At 35.9% G+C, this 15,316-nt stretch overlaps 1 protein-coding gene across 1 annotated transcript; it reads left to right on the forward strand.

Annotated features, from left to right (window-relative positions):
* The first annotated feature begins 1,104 nt into the window (after nucleotides 1-1,104).
* LOC127126142 (transcription repressor OFP16) lies at nucleotides 1,105-2,076 on the forward strand. The gene has a single exon (XM_051055009.1). The coding sequence runs from the start codon at nucleotides 1,214-1,216 to the stop codon at nucleotides 1,955-1,957; it is 744 nt and encodes a 247-aa protein (XP_050910966.1). The 5' UTR covers nucleotides 1,105-1,213; the 3' UTR covers nucleotides 1,958-2,076.
* Nucleotides 2,077-15,316: the final 13,240 nt, after the last annotated feature.

Below are 15,316 nucleotides of genomic sequence, written 5' to 3' on the forward strand. Positions count from 1 at the left end.
GAGAGAGGTAGTTGTTGTGAGTTTTTATCTGGATTGTAGAGGAAAATGGAAGTGGTATTAGAAGAGAGGGGGACCTGTTTTAGGACATGTCTTCATTGTGATATCTTGCATGAATAATGAAATGATACATCACTTTCTTGTGCGATGATTTCACAAAGAAGTGGACCAACTTTGAGTGTGCCAGTTCATCCAAAATAACTGTCATATGTACTATTTGGAATCCTTTATATTTTTACAAGTTTTGTTTTCATGATTCAGATTCATACTAGACAGTTGAAGGTTGATGCTTGTTGTAACTGTTTATCCCCATGTGCATCTTGCTTTCATCTCAATTTTAAATATTCTTTCAACCAAAAGGGTTTGACTATAATAGCCTTTTTCATATAGACTTGATCAAGATTTCTTTTTAGTAGGTTGTTTGTTGGGCTACTCGAAAGTGAAATTAACATGATAACATAAATGTGATTTCGTACGTGAACTCATGATCAATTTTTAATCTAACTCACCTATTACCAAGGACCAAAGAGTAGCTTTTAGAGAAATTGAGGTCTTAAGCAAAATTATGACTTAGGTATAAAAATAACTAGACAATGTTTTCTCCTAAATAGTGTTGGATAGAAAAATTGTTTTATGGACAAGATCTAGATTTCCATATTTATTAGTAACACATTTTCTCTTTGTAACATATATTAAATATCTAATTATAAAAATAAATAAATAAAGTGAAACTCCTTGTAGATAGGAATAGACAAGACATATCAATAAATGATCTAATTCATAGTTTATGTCAAACACAAGTAAAGTAAATATTTTATTTAAAAACACAAGACTTATATTTGTTTAAAGTTTAGATGATTTAAATTTTAATAAATCTATTTAACTAAAAAAATATAAAAAAAAGATAGGTCACATGTAATAAAAACCTTAAAAATTATTAGACCAATTTTCATAAATAAATATAAATAATACTTTTAAATACTATTGTTATTATATTTAATTTTTAATTTATATTATTAAACAAGTTCAATAACTAGTATATATAACCATGAATTTTGTTTTATTTCCAATTATTTACATATGAATTAAAAAAGTGCTTATCCATGCTAGAACTTTTAGATGTGATCCACTTTCCCACATAGATGGTGGCAAATCACAACAACTACTATATATAACCATCAACCAAACTCCTTCTTTCCCCTCTTTTCAATTCACCATGCCAACAACCACACTAAGAACAAGTAGAAGAAACAACCTCAAACGCCTCAACTCTCTATGTTTCTCAACTTTCATACAACCTCAATCTCCTCCTACAAAATCACTTCTCCAACAAAAACAACACCAAATTGATCCCAACCGTCCATCACTCTCCACAGCCACCGCCACCGCCACGTCATCAATCATGATTAAAAACTTCAACACTCTCTACCACCACCACCACCACCACACCACCTCCTCCGAACCAAACTCCGAACCCGAACCCCAACCCCAACCCGCCGACTTCGCCACCGCATTCGCCTCCAACCGTTTCTTTTTCTCCTCCCCCGGCCGCTCCAACTCCATCATCGAATCCACCTCCTCTTCCTCCTCCTCCTCTTCATTAATCACCACCGCTCCGTCCGACAAAAAGAAACCGATTTTCAACGGAAGCGTCGCCGTGCCAACATACTCGCCGGATCCTTACATGGACTTCCGACGGTCGATGCAAGAGATGGTGGAAGCGCGACCGGAGTTGATGAACGACGTGAAATCAAATTGGGATACATTACACGAGCTTCTTCTTAGTTATCTTGCGCTTAACCCGAAGAATACACACAAATTCATTCTCGGTGCTTTCTCTGATCTTATCGTTACTCTCATGTCATTCTCTTCTTCAAATTCTTCCAATATTTCCTCATGTTCATATCCACCACCGCCGCAGATTCTCAACAACGGCGGTGCCCGTGGCGGTGGTTGTTAATTAGTTGTAAATTTTCAATTTAGATATAGTTTTTAATTAATAAGAAGGTGCATGTGCATGTGTAACTTGATAATGTAACGTGTGTGACAGATAATAAATGTCTCACTTAATTTGATTAATTATTAGTATTACTAATAAATTCTTCTTAACCATATACTCATAAATTAATGTGTTTAATTAAACACATGTTGATGAAGCTTTAGGTATTGCACTCACATCAAGTGTTAGTGTGATTAATTAATTAATCATTAATGTACTTTTTTTTTATTTTTTTAAAAAGTTTAATTTTGTTTATTTAATGTGGTGACTCGTGTACCAGATGATTGATTATTATAGATGTCCTGTTTAAATTTATTTTGTAAAAACACCAAGAAAAAATAAAGTGAGGTTGAATTGAGATGGTTGAGAGTCCAATCCTAAAATTTTAATTGTTTCTACGAAAAATAAGGACGGGTGGAGAGATTGGTCATAAAGTTTTAGTCAGTTCTACCAAAATTTGAGGACGGGATGGACATGCAGATTTACATCTTAAAGACTATTGTATTATTGATATTTGTATTGGTAAAAATCGAATGTGACAAAATGAAACTAATATATTAGAAGATCCATATTTAATAAATATGGACAAAACGGGCAATACCCGGCATACCGGACCCATTTCGCCACCCTACTAATCACACCACAGTGCTGGTCCCCTAAGCCAAACATTGCTAGCTAGCTATCTTTCATCTTTAATGTGAATCAAATTTTCCATTTTTCTCTATATTCTTATGTATATTTCTTGTATATTTTGTACATAAAATAGGGTGTACTAAAATTCAATTTGAAGGACTATAATAACTGGTCACTTTGTGGTCCGAGGCCATGTTATTGTCGTACAATTGTTACAATACTATTTTGCTACCACTTTTGATCAAGGTGAAATCAAGAAATGAATGTTCTTTTAGGTATCTAGCTAGTTTGTCAAATACAGAAAATTTTATTTCAATGCATCCATAATATATGTATAGGACAAGCTTAGGTTTAGGATATTTAAGAAGTAATAAATCAATTTCGAATCAGTTCAAAGAAAGAATAGAAATTTCTCTAGTCTGAATCAACACAGAAGCACAAGACTATTATTTTTTCTCACTATTGCATAAGTTATTATTTATTATAACTTTTTGACATATATTATTCATGTGTCTCAAATCCCAGTCAGGTTTCAGTATTGCTATTTAACTATTCAAAATAATCATTATACATTGCAACTTGTCAATAAAGATATAGTATATAGTTTTGCATCTAGACTGTGTATAAAATATTGATAGGGAAAGGCCAAAATTTAGAAGAAAAAAATGATAGAAAATCAAGGGAATCAAAAATTGGAATCACTACTTGTTGCGATTATTGATGAAAATAACTAGTAATCCACGGTGAAGATTCACTGAAATTTTTGGAGCAGGTTTTCATTGTAGTACACATTGATAGAGCTATGTGCAACTATTAATACTGTATTTTTAGTGCAGAAAATGACAGAGCAGAAGAAAGTAAATAAGACAAATTTAATAATAGTTTTGTATAAAAATTTATGAGAATGACATGTTTGAGCATCCCAATACTAATAATGCTATCGCTGGAGGAACAGTCCACTTGTTAATGGCAAGTATAAACTCTTCCGGTCCATCAAAATAAATAGAGTAAAAAATATACAATTACATGTTGACTCCCTTCGTCCATAATGGATTTTTTTTTAAAATAACCATTTTTAAAAAGAAAAAAAAATCTAAAATCACCAATATTTTAAAAAATATACCGAAATAACACGTTTCAAAACATATCCATCAGATAAACTAACGCATCCATTTTAAACCAAGAGGAGGCGTCACTGGTGCTAGCGCATGCTTTAAAAGCAATGTAAGGAGGCGCCAGCAACCATGGCGCCTATGCATGGGCACTGGTGTATGCGCCAATTCATCTGGCGCATACACCTTATTATTATTATTTTTAAAATTTTTTTTAATAAATAATAAAATATAATAATAAAAAAAAATTTATTCATGATATAATAAAAGTTAATGAGATTGCCAAAAATTTAATAACTGGTCCGATCGAAACACCCCCTTCTTCCACATCTAGGTGCGTTAGTTTGTCTTCGAGGTCTTCCACGATTTTCCCCATGTGTTTGTGGTCTTTGCGTGCTAACCTGATCCAATGATGACTGGTGTGAAGGTCCGTGGGAAATTCCAACGGTATTTGATAGATGTGTCATCATTTGTTCCAAATAGCCGGTAGGACTCTGACCAACGACGCTTCCGTAATGTAGTTTGGTGCCCATGTTGTTGTAGTTGGGTCGATGTGGTTGGGTGAATTGTGGATGGTATAATTGCCCGAATTTGGACATTGAATCATTTTGGAAACGAAGCAATGGTTCCTGGGGTGTACTATAGTTAAACAATGGTTAGATGTTTTGGTGATGAGATGTTTAGGTGGTCATTGATGGAGGGCTACGATGAAGTCACCCATATGAATCATCTGGGCTATAGACGATTGTGGTTGATGCGTATGGTTGTTGGTGGGTAGGGTTTGATTCTTGGTTTTGTGGTTGGGTGGGTGGCATGAATGGATTGCGAGGTTGGATGTTTGGTTGTTGGGTGAGTGACATGAATGAGTTGCGAAGTTTGGTGTTTGGTTGTTAAGTGTATGTGGTAGGTGATGATGTGAGGTTGGTTGTTGGGTTTGGGTGGTTTGACATTGGTGTTGGACGGGGACTTGTTGTTGGGCGTATGATGACGAAACTAATTGTCGTGGATCAATCAAATACCGTGGCTCAGGCACAAATTGTTGTGTTGTTGCCGACCTAAACCATGCCATATATTGTTGAGTTGGTCTAGCACCATGTATGACTGGTTCGTTTAAGATGTGTTGTCGTCGATTCCTCCAATGACGACACGTCTCTTTTGCGAAGTCTTTCCAGTCGAAATAATCCCATTGGGCATCGACTCTTTTTTGATCCCAATCTCCTAAGCACGTCGGAGGTTTTGGAATATGTTGCTGCATGTCGAACTGCAGTTTTACCCGGTCACTTTAGTGCTTCTCCACAGTAGTGAACCAGATAATTGATGTCTTTGCTGTCCAAACTGCAACATCATCGTGGTTAACTTGATGATCAAGACCCACATATGCCCTCCAGATAAACTGTACAACAATACGACACGATTAGATGATAAATAATTTGATAAGTATGTTTAAATTAAAATAGAGTTGTGTAGGAGTATTACATCGTTTGGTCTAATGTGATTCAATAGATTGCGATAGACTACTATAGCGTGTTTCAGACACCTATTGTAGTTCATCCCTCTAACTGATCACCTAGATCATAAACAATTGATAAATATTATGTACAGTTAATAGTAATATAAAGTCTAATTAATTATATGATAAAGTTTTAAACTTACTTTGTTGTAAACAGGAATATGATTGACTTCTCGTTTACCAGGGCGAGTGACGACATTCTTGACCAACCTCATGCTTGTAGCAAATACGCACATGAATAAAAAGTACAAGTATTGTTTTTGGCATTTTTACACATTGCATTATATAGATGAGCCAATACAGATGAACCCCAACTATATGTGTTTACCTTATTAATGTTGCGTAACAACGGTAAATACATAATATTTATTGTATTACTAGTACTTTCTGGAAAAAAAATTATCAAATAAAATCATAATATAACACTGAGCTTTAATTATTTTTTCGTACTTGGTTGATTCTTCGTACAATATTATACTTGCATAATATTGTTTAAGATATTCTAAATTGCCCCCTAGCTTGGCCGGATGACTCTCCCTCAACTTGGTTGTTACACAAAGGGGCACCTAATAATTCATTGTAGATAGAGTTGTCCTGGTTAACTCTACCATTCACGACCTTACCATCTATACATAGACCCAACAACATGTATACGTCCTCAAGTGTGATGGTATACTCACCGAAAGGAAGGTGAAATGTGTGGGTCTCGGATCTCCATCTCTCCAACAAAGCAAGAATAAATTTATAGTCAACCGAGTACGAGACTATATTGAGGAGATTTCCAAAATCACATCCTCTAATATATGGTTCTATCAAAGGATCGTGGGGTACATATTCATGTACACGACATCGAAATCGCTTTGGATCCTAATAAAACATAAGTAAGAAATAAAATAAGAAGAAGTAATATATAATAAAAACATATATAAGAAAGATATACGAAATAAATATGAAATAAGTAAAAAGAGAGTAATAACATACAAATGTCGAGATATTATCGAGTGTTCCTCTGTGTTCATCACCCATAGTCAACAGAGACATAATGCTGCAGAGGTTGAATGTTGTAGAGGTTGAGTGTGGTAAAAATGGAGTGTTGCAGAGATTGAATGTTAGTGTTGCAGATGATGAAATGTTGTGACTTGATACCCTATTTATAGATGAGGAAGTCTTTACTAGGTTGAATAGCTACGCAGCATGTGATTGGATGCATACATGGCATAATAGAGTATGCGTCATAGCCTTAGGCGCATGCTTGTCTTAGGCGCCATAGCAAAGGAACATTACTGATGGCAGTGGCACAAGATGGCAACAACAACACTTTTCCAATCGCCTTTGCCCTTGTTGAAGGGGAGACTGCTGAGGGATGGAGTTTTTTCCTAAGAAATCTCCGATTGCACCTCAACCTAACTTATGTTTGATCTCCGACAGACATCCTTCAATCATCAGTGCATATAATAACATTGATAATGGCTGGTAGGATCCTCCTTCGACGCATGTCTTCTATATTTGACATTTTGCTCAGAATATTATGCGGCAGATCAAAGACAAAACGTTGCAGAAGAAGGTTGTCAATGCAAGTTATGCATTATCAGAACCTTCTTTCAAACACTACCGCGAAGAAATAAGATTGTCAAACGCAGTTGCAATACGGTGGATCGACAGTATTCCATTGGAGAAGTGGACTAGGGAATACGATGAGGGAAGTTACCGAGTCAATGGATCACAATGAGGGCATGCCGATGGGACAATACATAATGGAACTAGATAGAGGTTGATGCGATTGCGAAAAGTTCAAAGTCTTTCGTACGCCCTGTTCCCATGTCATTGCAGCATGTTCAAAGGTTCGAAAGGATCCATCCTACTTATCATCTGACGTTTACAAAGTCACCAGCCTATCAAATGTTTATAAAATTAGTTTTTCCGTAGTGGCAAAAGAGGATTACTGCCCAGAATATCAATGGGACATTGTCTGACACAACGAAGTTATGCGAAGGAAGAGAAAGGGTCGCCCAAATAGCACCCGTATTCGAATCGAAATGGATACGGCAAACAAAATGATTAGATTGTGTAGTTCATGTCGTCAGCCAAGTCACAATCGTACTAACTATCCTAGTGTTAGAACGAGCACAACAAGATAAACTCACATGTACCTCTGTTGCAATATATAAAAAACTAAATTTATTTCATATTAAAAGTTTGTGAGGAAATACCATTACATAAATAACAACAACGCAAACAACTAAAACAATTAAAATATCATTACAATAACTAAACAATTACAACCATCAAAACAATTTTGAACATGTAATGCATCATCCTATGAACGTCTCTCTCAGTCTTAATATCCATTCATTCACGCATTTCTCCATTTTGGTTGAATGTGGACACAAGCAATTGGATTCTTCTAATCCTTTCATCACCTCCAATTTCTCCATCTAACCAAATGTTCAACGTCCGATTAAGACGTTCAAACGAATCTATATTCCAAAATCGAATCTTTATCGAAGATGTAACAACGAAAAAGATTAAATCGACATTTCGCTTGTGAATGTCTTCAGACATGGTTAAAACTCAAAAACTTGAAGGAGATTGAAGTTGAATGAAAGAAAATGTGTTTGTAGGGTAAAATTTGTGTGAAAAATATGGCTGAAGGGCGAGGTATTTATAGAAGAAGTATTAAAATGCATGCGCCAAAGGGCTAGGCACCATACATGTCAACACATGTAGGCGCCAGAAGCATGGGCGCAAGCACATGCATGCGCCAGCATCATTGGCGCCACCATGCATTGCTTTTAAAGCATGTGTCAGTGGTGTTGGCGCCTCCTCTTGGTTTAAAATGGATGCGCCAGTTCATCTGGCGCATCTGTTTTGAAACGTGGTTATTTCGGTAAAAATTTTAAAATATTGGTTATTTTAGAATATTTTTTGAAAAAAGTGGTTATTTTAAAAAAAAAATCTCCATAATGAGTGGTCCATTTGACTATTTCACACAAATAAGAAAAATAAATAAATGAATGAGAGAGAATGATATTTTTACTAAACTACCTTTATCATGTATCAGGAATGATGAAAATAATATTAATTAGAGGATAAAATTGAAAAAAATACATTGAAAATTCAAATAGGTCATTCATTTTGAGACACTCTATTATTCCAAATGAATCACTCATTGTGGGATGAAAGTATGAGGGAGTAATAGTTTGTGTATTCTGTTGTGCATTAATAAAAAACAATTATCTCTTCCTTTACTTCATTATTTTCTCTATTTGTTTCTCTTAATTACCTTCTGTTGTGCATAATCTTCTAATAATACCAACACATCGTATCACGAGACCAGTTAAGTTCTAGGAATCAATAGCGATTAAAGTTATAATTGGAAGAGGCAAAAATCTTTTCCCTGCAAATCTTCCAATATTTTATTATAAGAATTGAGAGAAATGGTGTATTCAAATGAGAGTGATCTTCATTATTTAAGATGTGTCAGAGTACGTGGCATCGAGGCTTCAACCGCTAGCAAAAAATGCTAATGAGGCTTAGAAATTGGCACTCAAGGAATCCGCTAGTTGAAAATGCTAATGAGGCTCAGAAATTGGCATTCGAGGAATCCAAGAAGAAGGACCAAAAGACAATGTTTTTCATTCACCAATGCGTTGAAGTGAAAGTGTTTGATAAAATCTCTTGCACAACAATATCGAAAGAAGCATGGGACATGCTGGAAAAATACTATGATGGAGATGAAAAGGTCAAGAAGGTGCACCTTTAGTCTTTGAGAAAGTGATATGAAATCCTACAAATGAAAGAAGACGAATCAATGGCGGATTTCTTCACGAGGGTTCAAGAATTGATCAACCAAATGTAGAATTTTAGAGAAATCTTGACTGAGAAAATGGAAGTTGAGAAGGTACTTCCAAGTCTCACTCCTCAATATGATATGATAGTAATAATAATTAAGGAAACCAAAGACCTGAACACAGTGAGAATGAAGGATCTTCTGAAGGTAAGAAAAACATAAGAAAAAGGATTGAGTTGTGTTATTTTTTTCTTTTTTTTTTTCAAAATCTCTTATCGGATTCTAAACTCAAAAGTCTAGAATCTGATATAGAGTTAAGTGTTTGCAATAGATAAAAACTTGTTCAAAGTTAGAGAAGGAAAGAAATAGAGACGCAAGCATATTTATCCTAGTTCCTCCCACAAATTGAGAGTAACACACCCTGTTGCACTTCAAGTGGATTTCACTTTAATCACAACTGATTACAAATGCTTAAGCATATAAGCAAGCGACTTACAATTCTCAAATGCACAAGTAAGAGACTTCTAACGCTCAAGCACACAAGCAAGAGACTTATTACAATCTAACTTACAAAGAAAAGACTGTTTGTTGCTTACACTTGATATACAATGAGATGTGTAAACAAAGTACAACTCAATAAGACTCTTTAAGACTTAATAATTTCTTTGATATAAAAATGATAAGAAATTCTATGATATACTCAATAAGACTCTAAAAACTGAGAGAATAGTTCCTGGTAGCGTCAAACTAACAACATGTTACCTCAGTTTTCCATAAAATTGAGGGAATATATCTACAAGAGAGCGTTATTTTATTTTTAATATAATCTATTACTGCTTTGTGTCTATAATTCTCAAATGAGTGTAGTATAACCATAATTGAAATTTTTGAGAAATGTTGTAAAGTCACAAATAAGTGTTTTGGATTTAAGATGGTGTTTGGATTGAATTTAGGAATTTTGTCTTTTTTTTCTTTTCTTGTTTTATGTTTGATAGGGTGTTGAGTCTAATGAAGAAGATGAAGTATATTTCATAATCTAAAAAATCATTTTTAATGATAAATTTTTCTATCGTTAATTTGGTCATTAAAGTTGAATGTTACACGTTATTTGTCTCTTCAGTGAAAATTGAGTTTGCTATTAATATTTGGATGAAAAAGACTAATATAATACATTTTTAAAAACTAAGACTCAAGATATTTTTTTTAAGTTATTTGACCAAAACGAATCCGAATATAAAATATAGGATGATTTTTTTTTAATAAACCTATTATAAATTTATAAAAATATATTAAATGTACTATGGAAACTAGTTCTACAAATTGTACCACACCATATTAAATGTCAATTTTTTTTCTTATTTTTCCTTGTTACATGGTACCAAAATTATAATTTTGAAATAAAAGAAGAAAAAATAAACATGTAGATCATATTATATCCAAACTTGACCATTAGTAAATATTGATAGCATGGTAAAATATGATTTGGTCCCGCCTCTTGGTACCTATAGACGCTCATCTAAGGGACTAAAAGTCTCGAGAGGAAGGTTAATTTAAATGCCTCGTCTGAGAGATTAAGAGTTTCATCAGACAAATTCATCTAAGCACCTCGCCTAAGGGACTCGACTAAGAGTCTCATTAGATAAGCTCATCTAAGTGCTTTGTATGAGAGACTCGACTAATAGTCTCATCAGGAAGACTTATATAAACTCCTCTTCTGAGGGACTCAACAAAGAGTATCATGAATTAGGTTCTAAGCGCCTCATTTGAGGGACTCGTCTAAGAGTCTCATCAAACAGGCTCATCCAAACATTTCGTCTGAGGGGATTCGATTTAAGAGTCTCATTATATATGCGAACCTAAAGTCTCGTATGAGGTAATCGACTAAGAGTCTCATAATACAAACTCATCCAATGTCGCACCTGAGAGAATCGACTAAGAGTCTCATAAGTTAGACTCATCTAAGCGTCTCACCTGAGGGACTCAACTAAGAGTCTCATAAGACAAGGTAGAGCCTCTTAGACTTTGTTTGATGGAACTTATTTATTCTCCACTACTAGATCATGGGAAAGAGGGAGTTATTCCTTCTTATATCATTGAGAATATGGTCATAATCTTTTGTTGGAAATCCACCAAAACCTATGGAGAATTTCAATCAATCTTGGTGAACAAGATTGTTATCACCCACACAATAACAATGAAAAGAGAAGAATAATGGAGAGAGAAAGAAAGTAAAGAACGATGAAGGAGAAAAATAATTAAAACTCTGCAGAGTTTTTCTCTGCCCACAAACTGTGGAAAACTTCTTATTCACTTTGTAACTGCAAAATACTGTGAATTACAATGTTATAAATACTTTATTAACCTCATTATAAGAATAAGGGTTACTCCCTCTATTTATAGATTTATGTTAACTTGGACCTTAATGTAATACCCCAAAATTTACCCTTCATTTTACCTGGAAGCATACGCTTTACACCTCATGCATGCATTCATTTTTAGGTCATTTAGCATTTGCATTTCATCATGGCAATCGGAATCGGATCCAAGAAGCTTGAACATCATCCAGGACACTTTGTGGGCTCTATATAGATGATCAGTCAACACAAGGGAAAGACTTGAGTTACTTCCAACAGGGGTCGATTCGTCAGTCAAAACGTTAATCTTGAAGGAGCAAAGGTTTGTTCATGAGCTGTCATGCTCGCTAGGCGAAGCCCACGTGTTTTGAAATAAAATAAATAAATAAATAAATAAAATAAATAAAAGAAAAAATCTTGGACTTGGACCTCTCTCATTTGAGCCCACAGGTCCACAAAAATCAGGTTATAAATTCAGAGTTTCAGTGAAACAAAAGGCCATTCTATTCCTATTACCCTGTCTGGGAAAAAGATAGTGAGAGAAGAACCCTGGGGAAAAAGATAGTGAGAGAAAAGCTAACAGAGTTCAGAGCAACCTCCAAGCAACTCTGAAAGGTTCATTCTGACTCACACACTTTCAGCTCAAGCAAACCCTAACATTGGTTTGCAAATCCAGCCGTGCCATTTGATTTCAACCGATCTCTCCAATCAGATTTGCCCTTATTCTCATTACCTTTGTGCTTTGAAGTTGAATACTCTGAATGTTTGAGGTATGATGGATGAATTTCATTAGGTTTTTGCCCACGGGTTCATAATTATGTATGAATGTATAAATAATGCCTTGAATGCTTAATCGTTTAATTTTTGAAGTGTATGCCACAGGGTTTGAGGTTTCTGAAACCATACTGTTTTGCTCTAATCTGACTTACGTTTGTCATAGCATGTTTCCTCCTAATCCTTATCTTGTTTCACTAACCCTTTTGTTGAGTTTTTGTGAAGGCTCACATGACTTTTGCAGGGATAGCTCGCTGGATATTCCACTTTGCTTGTGGGATACCATTTGGGAGATTTATTCTGATTGCCTTGTTGGCATATTTACTTTATACATGTTTGTTTTGTACGTGTTCGTATCCCCGCAGGTAGCGCGGTTCCTTCTTCAAGGACTGCCTTTTTGCATGAGCATCCCAAACCATAACCCTTCATTGATTTTTCTTCTCTTAAACACACGTTTACTCCTTCTACTACAGGTGAGTAAGTCTCCAAAGGTTGAGCATCCGGTAGATTGCGTAGTAACGTCGTCCGCCTCCAAAACATAATCCTTAACCCCGTAGTTAGCCGAACTACGGCTTGCTCTAATTCTCATTCCAGATGAGATACGAAGGCATAAGACGCGATATCTTAGCGAGCACACATCCCCCCAACCCATAGGTCAGCCGAGCTACGAAGACTCTGATTCTCATATTCAGATGAGATACGTATGCAGTGGATACGACACCCGCGCGAGTCATTTTCATTTAACCCCTTTTTTAGTAAACAGCACAAGATAAACTCACACCCTTTAGACAAGAACTACAAAAGTGGATCCCGTAGAGTACTACGGATGCGAAGGGGTGCTAATACCTTCCCTTCGCATAACTGACTCTCGAACCCAAGATTTGGTTGCGAGACCTTGTCTTTTTCTTTCCTCTTTTCAGGTTTACTTCGAGCGTTTCCTTTCCCTCCTTTGGGATAAATAACGCACGGTGGCGACTCTTCTGTCATTTTCTTTCGCCGGTTGTTTTTGAAGGAGAATTGCGATCCAAAATGCAGCGGAAATTAAAATTTTCTCCTTTAGAGATCCTTACGAATGGTCATGATCAGTGATAGAATATTTACCTCTTGTGACGATTGAAACCTTTGGTGCAGATCTCTTGTGACGATCAAAACCTTTGATGCAGATCCACGGAGCGATCACGAACGTTGAACGATGACAACGTCTCTACTCAGTCCACACGAACGGATTCCTTCAATCTTAGTGCTAGCTGGTACGAATGAAGGCTTTGAGTGAGAGAGAGAGAAAACGAAAATTATGCAACCGCAATTAATGCTTATGCACAAGGGTTCTATTTATAGAACCACTTGTGAGGGCTTCAAGCTAAAAGTCCACTTAAGTGTATTTTGGCCCATATCTTATAATATGCCCAAAATCACTTAAGCCCATGGTACCTTACCATATTTCGTATTCTACTCAAGTACACCGTACCTTACGATGTTCTATAATTCACTTAAGGGCACCGTACCTTACGGTATTCCTTAGTTACTCTATCTCTCCTCAATCCGTCCTTTGTGTGTGACCCTGTAGGTTTTCGTGACGTTCGCAATTATATTAAATCACGCATTTAACATAATAAACAGTGAGCGGTATCTAGCAACACATCACTGCTACCCAAGACACGAAAATGTCATGTGATCTGACAAAACCTTCTGTGATAATACTTATATGTATAATTACCCTTTTGCCCTTATGTCTATATTGAACACAAGGCATAGACCGTGTCATCCTTGTCCAGTTCAATATTGGACCCATAGACATTTATCCTGTTATGCAGGATGGGCAAATTCCATCTAGGTCACTTATGTCCCTCAGCATGCTTCGTGGAGTACCCATCAACTGTCTTTATGGTTATCCAGTTACGGACAACGTTGGATCAGCAATAAAGCACTCGACTCTACATCTAGGGTCCATAGTGGTTTCAGGTCGAAGAGTGGTATACACCATTATCACCATGAGAATAACTTATGACACTTTGCATAACTTTCTATATAGTATTCTCATAGCGGGTTAATCCGGTATAAATATTACTCATAATATTTATACCTATGTTTAAGACTTGATAACTCTTTATCCATGATCCATGAGATGTGATCATCAGTCTACAGACATAATAGTCTTAATGCTTTAATGTTATCCCACTTCACACTAAAGCTCGACTACGGATACTTTAAGAATAGTGTCCTTATGTTTAATGTGTTCTCATGATTAAGTCACACTTAATACATTAAACGGACTAGCTATTCTAGGGACTTTATTAAACAAACGTAATAAAGAAAAGCCTTTTATTATTCGATACAAGTACCAAAAGTATTGGCCTCTAGGGCTTACACCAACAATCTCCCACTAGCACTAGAGCCAATCAGGCATACCCCTAATGCCCATAGATCTAGTATGGCCATCATGCTTCTGCTACGCAAGATGCTTTGTCAGTGGGTCAACGATATTGTCAAGTGTAGGTACTCAGCATATTTTCACATCTCCTTTATCTGTTATCTCTCGAATGAGGTGATAACGCCTAAGTATGTGTTTGGATCGTTGGTGAGATCTAGGCTCCTTGGCTTGTGCGATAGCACCATTGTTATCATAATAGAGACCAATGGGATCCACAATGCTAGGGACTATACCAAGTTCACTAATGAACTTTTTGATCCAAACAGCTTCCTTTGCTGCACTTGAGGCAGCAATACACTCGACCTCGGTTGTAGAATCAGCAACTGTATCTTGCTTTGAACTTTTCAAGCTCACAGCGCCACCATTTCAGCAAAACACATAACCATTGGAATCATTCATATTAAAGCGTCTCAACACCTTGTCTATGTACTCTGACTTAGGCCAAGCATTTTATGATCTATCTCTATAGATTCTGATTCCTAATATATAGGCTGCTTCACCTAGGTCCTTCGTAGAAAAGCATTTCCCCACCCAAGACTTTACTTGTTGCAGGGTAGGGATATCGTTTCCAATAAGTAATATGTCATCTACATATAATACCAGGAATACGATCATGCTCCCACTAACCTTCTTGTAGACACAAGGCTCATCTTCGTTCTTGATGAATCCATATTGTTTTACTGTTTCATCAAAACGAAGATTCCATGAGTAATACA

This window comes from Lathyrus oleraceus, chromosome 3, assembly GCF_024323335.1.
Source record: "Lathyrus oleraceus cultivar Zhongwan6 chromosome 3, CAAS_Psat_ZW6_1.0, whole genome shotgun sequence".
In the NCBI taxonomy this organism is placed as follows: Eukaryota; Viridiplantae; Streptophyta; class Magnoliopsida; order Fabales; family Fabaceae; genus Lathyrus; species Lathyrus oleraceus.

Coding starts and splice junctions, on each gene's coding strand:
- LOC127126142 (XM_051055009.1), top strand. CDS start 1,214: ATGCCAACAACCACACTAAGAACAAGTAGAAGAAACAACCTCAAACGC.